At 36.0% G+C, this 10,418-nt stretch overlaps 2 protein-coding genes across 4 annotated transcripts; both read left to right on the top strand.

Moving 5' to 3' along the window:
* Window positions 1-1,728: 1,728 nt before the first annotated feature.
* On the top strand, window positions 1,729-4,273 carry LOC113284177 (ABC transporter I family member 10-like). The gene is made up of 6 exons (XM_026533592.1): window positions 1,729-1,996; window positions 2,082-2,259; window positions 2,382-2,468; window positions 3,069-3,194; window positions 3,295-3,417; window positions 3,794-4,273. The coding sequence occupies exons 1-6, from the start codon at window positions 1,929-1,931 to the stop codon at window positions 3,995-3,997; spliced, it is 786 nt and encodes a 261-aa protein (XP_026389377.1). The 5' UTR covers window positions 1,729-1,928; the 3' UTR covers window positions 3,998-4,273.
* Window positions 4,274-4,729: 456 nt separating this feature from the next.
* On the top strand, window positions 4,730-7,585 carry LOC113328171 (39S ribosomal protein L41-A, mitochondrial-like). 3 transcript variants are annotated; one of them, XM_026575270.1, is made up of 5 exons: window positions 4,730-4,847; window positions 5,476-5,588; window positions 6,551-6,759; window positions 6,866-6,930; window positions 7,196-7,585. In XM_026575270.1, exons 3-5 carry the CDS (start codon window positions 6,615-6,617, stop codon window positions 7,265-7,267), a joined length of 282 nt encoding a protein of 93 aa, XP_026431055.1. In that variant the 5' UTR covers window positions 4,730-4,847; window positions 5,476-5,588; window positions 6,551-6,614; the 3' UTR covers window positions 7,268-7,585. The 3 variants fall into 3 exon arrangements, with proteins under 3 accessions (XP_026431055.1, XP_026431048.1, XP_026431063.1); XM_026575263.1 differs by lacking the exon at window positions 5,476-5,588; XM_026575278.1 differs by lacking the exons at window positions 4,730-4,847; window positions 5,476-5,588 and adding an exon at window positions 5,700-5,829.
* The last annotated feature ends 2,833 nt before the right edge of the window (window positions 7,586-10,418 follow it).

Here is a 10,418-nt window from a genome sequence, read left to right as displayed (position 1 = left end):
TTTAGCTACGGCTTCTTGAGTTGCATATAAGCTTTCTAATTGGGAAAGTTTTTCTTTAATTTTGTTTTCCTTTTGATAAATAAAGTTAGCTTTGTTAAGATTATCTATTTGGGAAAGTAATTGTTTAATTTGTTTAGAGGGTAAGCCAAAAACATGCTTTCTCCAGTAATCTAAATTAGTTTGTACATTCTTGAGGTTCAAGATTAGAGAAGTTGTAGGATATCCATTGATTACATGGTTCCATGACTCTTTAATGGTTTGAACACAAGAGATATCCTTTTTTCATGTATCATAAAACTTAAAAGTGTGAAGGGTTTTAGTAAATGTAGTGTCTAAATTTAGAGCAATATGACAATGATCATATCCTACTACCACAAGATGAGATAATTCTGCATTTTGGAATTTATCACTCCATTCTAGATTAGCAACTGCCGTATCTAGCCTCTCTTAAATGTTAGTTGTAGATTACCTATGATTGTTCCAAGTATAATCATAACTTTTGAAGCCAATATCATGGAGTCCTGCTAAATTTAGAATATTTTGGTAATAGTCACTATCAGAATTTTTGAAGGGTAATCCTCCTAGTTTGTCTTCCTGACTAAAAATCTTGTTGAGATCACCAAGTAAAATCCAAGGCATGGAATTTCTATTGACCTGATTAGCTATTCAGAGATGAAGTCCCATGCTTCATTTCTATTAGATGGATAAGGACTACCATAGAAGCAAGTTAGAAGCCAAGGAATAAAGTTTGTATTGGTTTGAACTATGATATTTATCATGTTTAGATTCCACTGCACAATTTCAAATGAGAAACCATCAACCCATCCTATAGCTAGCCCTCCTGCTGCTCCAATTGGATCAACTATATGAGTATTAGGGAAGTCATTAAGGATACTTTTCACTAAGTATCTTTTAGATTTAGTTTCAGATAAGAAGATGATTTCTGGTCTATCCTTACTTATTAATTGATTTAGGTGATTTAGTGTGAAAGGGTTTCCACACCCTTGGACATTCCAAGCAATAATTTTCATGGTCAACAAACAGAAGATGATTATTTTTATCTAAATTAAGGAAAAATTAGAAATTCTAAGTAATTGGGTGAAAATGTGGACCTAAGAGTGACAAAGTTTTCCAATGCTAAATCAATTATCAATTCTCTAAATTAACAACAAACTAGGTAGAGGATATCAATCAATCAAAGGAAAAAACATATTGTAAATGAAATAAGTTCAAATTTTAGGGTTACATGGTTTTCGACATTAGGCACTGATGGGGAATCAAGAGAAAAAGGGATTGGAATAGGATCATCCATTGATTGCTTCTGTTCTTTGAGATTGGAGCCATATTGATTAAATGAATGCATGTTATCGGCACTAGAGACCAAAATTCTCAGTTCTTCTGAAGAAGAAGATAAGAAATCTGGTACAGAGATAGAGAATGCCGATTTGGGTTGAGTTAATGGAGATGCAATGTTCGAATGCAATGATGAAATGTTGATAACCGGAGATTGAACATGCAATGCAATTGAAGAAGACGCTATGGATTCCCCTAAAGGAGAAGGAGATAGATGTTCATTAGCATCCACATACGGAGAAGAAGAGAAAGATAGTCTTCTAGGCACTTGACTTTTATCTGGTCCAGTTCTAATGTTTATCGGATTATCTTGAACTTGTTGCGGTTCTAAACTGGTTAATAAAAACTCTTGGGGTTTTTTGTTTTTAGTTTTTTTTTTTTGAGCAGGGGCATACCGTTCTCGATTCTGGTGCCCGGCATGGTATGCCACGGAGTCCAAATGTTGGAATGTGGAAACGCACAAGTCACCGTGTTGAAGGCCTAATCGCCTCAATAGAAATTCAGAAATTTCATCTCCAGTTATTACACCGTCTAGAAGCTCTGTAGTTCCAGTGAAGAACTTCAGTATTCACTCGATGATGAATTCATCTCTTATTCGCGCCTCTACGTTTCATGTCCCTCCTCTTCAATGCACCACCACAAGGTAACCAATAAAAACCCAATTTTTCTTATCAAATTTCTTTTTTATAAACCTAATTTTGACTTCTAATCTTGTAAATTTTGAATAGGAATAACGTGGTTACGAGTCCAAATTATGCAATTGAAGGAAGAAATTTAAGTTATTCAATTACAACAAAGCAAGGAAAAAATGTCCCAATTTTACAAGATTGTTCTATTACAATACCTTCTGGTCAGTTATGGATGCTTCTTGGACCTAATGGTTGTGGAAAATCTACCCTTTTAAAGGTACCGTTCACTTGAATTAGGTTAAAATATGAGTTTTTCTTAGGTCTTCTTGAGTTTATTTGAAAATGGGGTAGTTTTAGTATTGATCATTGATGAGTTTGAATACTTGAAATGTAGTTTAGGTATTGGCTGGGTTACTGAATCCAACTCAGGGGAACATGTATGTTAAAAGGCCTAAGAGCTTCGTTTTCCAGAACCCCGATCACCAGGTATGAACATCTTAAGGTTTAATGGTGGATCTGTTCTTAATTGATATCTACTTGTTATGAACCTTTCAGTTTCTTGTTATGGAACTTTCAGTTTCTTTTCTAAAGCTAATTTGTTCGTGAAAAAGGAGTTGAACATTTTGTTCAAGGATCATACAGAACGATCTTTGTTGGTCCTCTTGAATTCATATTAGACTAATGAATACTTTGGCAGTTTGGCGATTTGGTGATTACTCAAGTTCTGAGATGGTTGTTCAATAAATTAACACCGTGAGACTATGGTTGGCAGCATAAGCAAGTGATTCAATCATTTATTGATCGACCGTCTAGCAGATATTTTGATGTCAAGTTGATAAAAGTAACCATTTTAGAAACCTATCTTTAGAGATAGAAACCTTTACCAGCTGAGTTGTGTGAATTACTCTAGTAGACAAGCTTAAAGGTTGTCGTACAGCTCATACTTGTACCTCTGCCTTTTAAGGGTGACTTGTCTCGTATGATTGATATATCAAGCCGCAGGATCATCTGGTTGATCTCTACCTGGGCAGAAGACTGATCTGCTATACCAAATTACTCATTGCATTTGTACTGTATTTCCTGTAGGTTGTGATGCCCACAGTTGAAGCAGATGTTGCATTTGGTCTTGGAAAATTTGATCTTACTCAGGATGAAGTTAAATCCAGGGTTGAAAAGGCATTAGATGCAGTGGGGATGTCGGACTACATCCAGGTAAAACTTGGGGAATTGGTAATACGTAAAAGTTTAAATATTTGCTGTCTGGAAAAAGAAAATGGTTAGTGATATCTTGTCTCCCTGTTGAACCTGCCAGAGACCAGTTCAAACGCTTAGTGGTGGACAGAAACAAAGGGTGGCTATTGCCGGGGCTCTAGCTGAAACATGTGAAGTGTTATTACTGGATGAGCTTACAACATTTTTAGATGAAAGTGATCAGGTATTCTTTCCATTTCATTCTACTGAGATCGGCAGTCTACCGATTACCGCCTTCATTGGCATCCTAATGTTTATTCATCAGTTCTTTCAGTTAATAATTGTATTGCCCTGCCTCTTGTAACTAGTATATATCATCAGCATGAAATTTGACCTAATTATTACACTATCCAAGTTACTATACATTGTCTGCAGTTGAAGGCGACATACCTACGAAAGATATATAACTCTTGTCATATCTTATCATCGCTAAACGGCTAACATGGTTTTAAAGTATTGACTATATAATATATGCTCTTGAACTGCACCAACTTGTTTTATCTGAAACTTTTCTCCCTATAGCTTTCAGTTAATATAAATCGATCTATGTTGTGGAGCAGATGGGAGTGATAAAGGCAGTTAAGAACTGTTTAGGCGGTGATGTAACAGCATTGTGGGTAACCCATCGATTAGAAGAGCTTGAGTTTGCGGATGGTGCAGTCTATATGGAAAATGGGAGAGTCATAATGCAAAGTGACACTAAAAGTATCATGGCAGTCTTAAAAGAGAGGATATCCTCTTACTCTGACCAGATAAATTTGTAAAAGTGTAGCTATATCTGTGGAGGTTCTTGTTCTTTCTGCAAAGCTGTTGAAGTCCTACTCTGTGTTCCTGCAGAAGTGTCATTTGTTGTTCCAAGGACCGGAACTAAGCAGAACTGCCCAGGGCCACATACTGTGGGAGGGAGGGACTGCATCTATCATACTCATGTTTCCTTTCCCCCTTTTTAATTTCTATAATTTATTGTATTAATTAATTTAGTCAGATTACAGTAAACACAACAATTTTCTTGTGACATTCAGATCAAAATATTTGTAGAACTAAAATCTCTTAAAATATCCATCCATCTACAAGAAAGACTATTTATTTTCTAAAGGAGATTCCCCATTTCCATTCACTTAACAGTGTAAGCCGAAAGCCTCTGCCCTCTGGGCGCCATTAAGGCAAGATTGACACCATGTTACTTTTCTTCTATGGATTTGAATCACTTAATCCGACTGAAATCACCGGACTCATCTTGGTCTGACTCAACATGTTTGTTTTTTTGAGTCAGATCTAACCCCTCTGACTGAAAAATGTGCAAATCAGTAATTTCTTGTCTTGGTCATGTGAGTCAGGACTCAGGGACATTTTGTTATCTGACTCGAACAGGTCGAATCTCGGGTTATGTCTGAGTTAGGAATTGACTCAGATAGTCAGATCTCTGGGTCAAACATGCTGTGAGTGCAACACCTGTATAAAACCACCATCCCTAATTAGGGGGTCTGCTTTTATCACTTCCACTATCTAGATAGGGGCTACTATCTTTGTCCCCAATACTAACGCCGTCTCGTACTGAATCAAAAAAATTCCTCACTTCTCCACTGGAAGATTTCGTCGATTTTTCTCACAGAGGTAACATTTTGGTTTCTTTTCTCCACTTAGTTCCAGTAATTTATCTCCATGGTTTGTTTCGATTCTATAGTTTTATTTGAACGTTGTTTATGGTTTCATATTTTCTGAAAATTAGATTATTCAGCTAAAGAGCATTTTTATAACATTCCCAAGCCCTAAAACTAGGTTAGCTTACTCAGCTAAAGAGCATTTTATACCCACTGCAGTATAAACACTGGAGATTAAATATAATGTTGTTTACATGTTCGACAGAATGTTCCAACCAAAACACAATTTAACTCTTGAAAAAATTCAATGTTTTCTAGTTAGCTTAGATCAGCGACATGAATCGTTGGCTTTGTATTACTTTTTACCAAAATGGGTGTTTCTGATTTTACTTGAAATCTGAAACACACCGAAAAGATGGTATACTATGGTTAGTGCCAAAGGATCAGTTGTGGTTGCTTTTGATTATTCCCTCAAGTAACAATTTGGGTTTGTTTCTGTTCTAGTCTCCACTGAATGTTGTTCATGGTTTTGATTCTAGTCTCCTAAATGTTATTTCTGGTTTCGATGTTAGAATTAGGTTTGGTTTTTATGTTAGTAGCTTAATGTTAATAAGTACTCACACCAGGTAATTATCTATCAGGTTATTGTTTTGAATCTCTGTGTTATCCGTTAGCTACTTATACTTGCTGTTCGTGTGGGTTTTACGGAGCTTATAATGCTGGTGTTGTAGTTGTATCCAATTATCCTTTAACTGTGAGTAAAATACTTAAAATTTATGTTTTTTGAAATGATGATATTGCTAGTCACAACTTTTCTTTGCTATAGCTAGCGATATTCACTAATTATGCATTCAACTGTTATCAGTTCCAGCCCATCTCTGTATAAACTTAAGAAAAGGCTCCAAGTTGTTTCGAGACTGAATTCAAGTTTCTTAGATTGCTTCTGTCCTCTTAGTTACTTGAAATCCGAAGACACAAAAAGATGGTATACTATGGTTAGTGCCAAGGGATAAGTCGTGTTTGCTTTTAATTATTCCCTCAAGTTATAGTTTGGTTTGTTTCTATTCTAGTGCCGCTGAATGTTGTTTGTGGTTTCTGTTCTGGTCTCCATTAAATTGTTATTTACAATATCAATGTTAGTATAACCCTGGAACTGAGTTCTGTTACGATGTTACTAGCTTAGTAATTTAGTTCCCTTCACCATGTAATTAGCTATGAACTTATTGTTTCGAGTCTTTGTGTTATACATTAGCTACTTCTCTGGATGTCAATGTGTGTCTTACATAGCTTATAATGCTGGATAGCGATGTTAATTAGAAAACATAGTACTAACCAATTATCATTAACTGACAGTAAAACTTGAAATTTATGTCTTTGAATGATGATAATGGTAGTCACGACTACCTCTTTGCTATAGCTAGTAACATCCACTCATTATGCATTCATCTGCTATAACTTCCAGTCCAACTCTATTAAACTCAAGAAATAACTCTAAATTCTTTTGAGACCATTTCATGGTACTTATGACATTGCTTCTGTCCTCATAGTTGATAGGTGGCTAACATTCTTTATTTGAGGACGGATCAGAGTATTTGTTGTACTTATATTGTTTTCTACAGTCTGAGAGGAGTCCTCACTACTTGAGTGCGGACTAGATTTGTTCCATATATTATTTTCTTGATATTTTACAGTATCCTCCATCTCTTCATTTTACAGTTGTCTTCTTTGAACCAAATTGCAAACCCCTAAAGCCTTTGATTACTTTCTCCAAAGATCGAAAATGGTATTGGGATTGTTGGTAGGGTTAGGAAGATCAATGAGAAGAAAGAGAACATCATCTCTTTCTATTCTCTCTTCTAAACGTGCTCCTAAAGATTATTACAAAGGAAAAAACTGTAAACCTACTGGTTTCCATACCCGCAAAGGTACATTAGTTTTCTCTACTCTTTTATAATGTTCATAATCATTTCAATCTATCCATTTCTCATTTCGTTAAGTTATTTACAAATGTGAATGTGCACTTTCCTGCAGGTGGATATGTTGTTGTTGATGAGAAATTGCCAAATTATGTTGTTCCTGATCTGACAGACTTCAAGGTACTGTCAACTGTTTCCAAAGCGAATGCTTGCTTGTATATGTTTTCATAAACAGAAAATACGTTTCCTTTATGGTAGTTCATTTACAAAGGTAACAGTTACTTGAATTCAAGAAATAGGGATACGGAAATCGTGTCTTGGTTCTTGTTTTGAATGTCTTACGCAATTGGTAATAAAGACCAGGCCACCTTTTACTAGGTATGTATGTCATTGTGTGTTTACAGTTGGTAATAAACTAATCATACTATACTTGTCTTCACTGTAGTTGAAGCCATATGTTTCGCAATGTGCGGTAGGGGTGAAAACTGCAGAGGCTGCTACGAGTGCAGCCAAGTGAATATGCGGCAAACTGAGCAAGTATTTGAATCATCTGTTCATTTTCTGATATGTTTTCTAAGATTTTCTGGAACATAGAAACAGAGCCGTCTTATAGGCCAGCTATGCTATTGCCTAGAGCCTCACATTGTTGGGCCCAAAATTTTAATTTTTCATAAGGTCTATTCTTCTTCTTTTCTTTTTTTTCTTCTTTTTTTTAAGCATTAAAATGTTGTTTGTTCTGTATGTACCGCCTACTGCTTTCCAATTCCATCTAGCTATCTCCTTTTGCACACTTTTATCTAAGAATATCAGAATTAATGTATTAATCAGTTTTCTTGGAACAAATTTAGGTGTCTTATTTCCGACTAAATTCATATAAAATTTGATGAATATCAATATTGTCACTAAAAAAAGTTCAAATTTTGATCCAATCCCTCCCTCCTCTATCTTCTGAAGTATGTTACATTGATTTACGCTAAAAAGAGACTACGCGTGGGCACGTTACAGCCCGTGGAATCATCAATTACATATAATCTTAAAAAGGAGGGTCTACATATTCCCGAAAATTATTTTAAAAAAATCTTTGTTGACTTATGTCCGCCGGTTCCTAGTGCATCAACCTTCTGGTTGGCCTCTCTATAAATGTGGTTTACTGCATGATACAAAATGGACTATTAGCATGCCTCTGATTTTGTCGATCATATTTCGTAGGTAGAATAGTGTTTCGTCCGGATTGTAGGGGGAAATGAACTGAGGTTTTGTGAGTTACACTCTAAGCAAACCTTTTTCAATTGTTTGTTTGTGGTTTTTCTAACTACCATAAGCATGGCCCATGTTTCTTCTACTAAAATTGTTCCTAGAGGTTGTGTCATTTCTACGATGGTGGTAGTTGGGCAATTTTTACAGAAAAATATATCCCAATATAAATTTGATATTAAAATTAGTGGAAAAAATTATATTGCAACAAAAATCATGTATAAACTCTTTGAAATCAGGATCCATGTTAGTGCATCGCTCGGTTGAACCCCACAAGTATTGGTATGTCAAGCTTGTTGTTGATGTTAAATGACTACAATTGTATCTTGATTTATAGTATACTAAAGTCAGTCTCAACCTAAATTAAAGCATGATAGTTGAGTATCAGAAATCACCGAATATCCACGAAGATTGAAAACGGAAGAACAATGAAGATACACTACAAAAATATCAATTTTTAGCCACGACCCTACTCCCACGGATCTGTGTATCCCTGGCTATTGATCACGAATTTCCACGCCAGATTATACTCGTGGCAATAGGTCAGTCCATTAGCTACGGAAATATGAGAATTTTCCACGACCTCCAACATACCATCTTTACAAGTTAGGTGCGTGCTGAGCGACTTCCAGTCACGACATAGTGGGCCGTGGGTATTTTGGGTTTTTGTTACGATATATGTAAGAAGTTTTCTCGTAGCTAACGTCCAGACTAATCTTAGAACGATTTTTTGGGGACCATGTTTTCTTGGGGACCATGATTTTATGTTGGGTAAAGGCATTAGAAGTAATTTTAGGTCACCCCATACATAGTTATTTATTTAATATCTAATCTACCCTCTTAATTGATTTTAGGTTATGATTAGTGAATGATTTAGTTAAAAATAATTAGTGAGATTAAATTAAAAGATGGGTTTATTATTAGTTGAATAGAATTATTGAGAGAGTAGAGTTAGAGAAGATGAAGGAGAAGGAGAAAAACATGGGAAAAAAAATCCAATTCACTAAGTTTGAGTATTCAAATGATGAAAACTCATCTGATTCTTCATCTCCATCCTCTCCTAGAATATTTGTTAATCTTCAAAATGATCCGGATTTAAACTGGGTTTTGAACAGTTCGGTTACTTTATATGAAGAACAAGTAACCGAACTCATCTGAAGCTGTAGTTCGGTTGCCTCGTGAGATGAACAAGTAACCGAACTCATCTGAAAGTGTAGTTCGGTTACTTGTTCCAAACACGCAGGTTACCGAACTCTCAAATAATAGAATTTCTAGGAGTTACAACGTTATGTTCGGTTGGTTCGCAAACTGCATGCACTTTTGATCTAACCGAACTTTACGTAATATAAGAGTATATAAGTTTACAAAGTTCGGTTCTTTCGCAAACTTGAACCTAACAGCTAACCAACCGAACTCTGAGTTCGGTTTCTGCGATAAAATTGTGAAGTTACCGAACTTAACAAACAAAAAAAATGTGAAGTTCCAGCGTCTATTGGCTAAGTTCGGTTACTTTGTAGTTTTAAAAGTTTTTGCGAACAAACCGAACTCTATTGGCTAAGTTCGGTTATTTTGGAACTCAACATAGTGGCCACAACAACACAGTTCGGTTAGACTGGATTTGTTTTTTTTCGGTTCTAAGGGTGGAGTTCGGTTACTTTGTAGTTTTAAATTTTTTTGCGAAACAACCGAACAGAGAGTTCGGTGACTTAGTTTTAAATCCAATAGAACCGAACTGTTCTTCGTGTTCTTCATTTTCAAGAAGTTCGGTTAGTAAACTAGGGTTTTTTGGAAAATCGGCCTAACCAAAAATGGCTCTGTAACTCCTAATTAAAACCCTATTTTGACGATTTCTATTCGATTGAAGCAATCAAAATCAAATTAAAGTGAAGGGTTTGTTGGAAAATACCTCCGGAGTGGTCCCATGGCAGAATCAGGTTGCGGCTGGCGTCTTTTATACTCGATAAAATTATTATGTAACCAAACTCAATTGTGATTGCATTGATGTTGTTACATTTCTTAAATAGGCAGTGACGGTGGTGGTGGGAGAAGGTGGTGGTGGTAATCGGTGGTTGGTGGTGGTGATAATCGGAGGTGGTGGTGGTGGTAATCGGCGGTGGTGGGCAGCGGCGGCGGTGGTGGTAATCGGTGGGTTGTGGTGGTGATAATCGGAGGTGGTGGTAATCGGCGGTGGTGGTGGAAAGAGATGGTGGTTATATATATAGGTGGTTATTAGGTTGATTTTAAATTAAATTAGGTTAAGGGTAGGTTAATCATTTCAACATTTTAGGACACCCCTTATCAATATAAGAAAGGTGGCTTAATAAAATCATGGGCCCCTCAAAAAAACCATGGTCTCTAAAAAAGAATCATTCTAATCTTATTCCACTATATTATTTTCCGCAACTTCAGCGGAA

This window comes from Papaver somniferum, chromosome 1 (assembly GCF_003573695.1).
Source record: "Papaver somniferum cultivar HN1 chromosome 1, ASM357369v1, whole genome shotgun sequence".
NCBI lineage: Eukaryota > Viridiplantae > Streptophyta > Magnoliopsida > Ranunculales > Papaveraceae > Papaver > Papaver somniferum.
The sequence above is the reverse complement of the archived record's forward strand: the minus strand, read 5'-3'. Positions and strand labels throughout refer to the sequence as shown.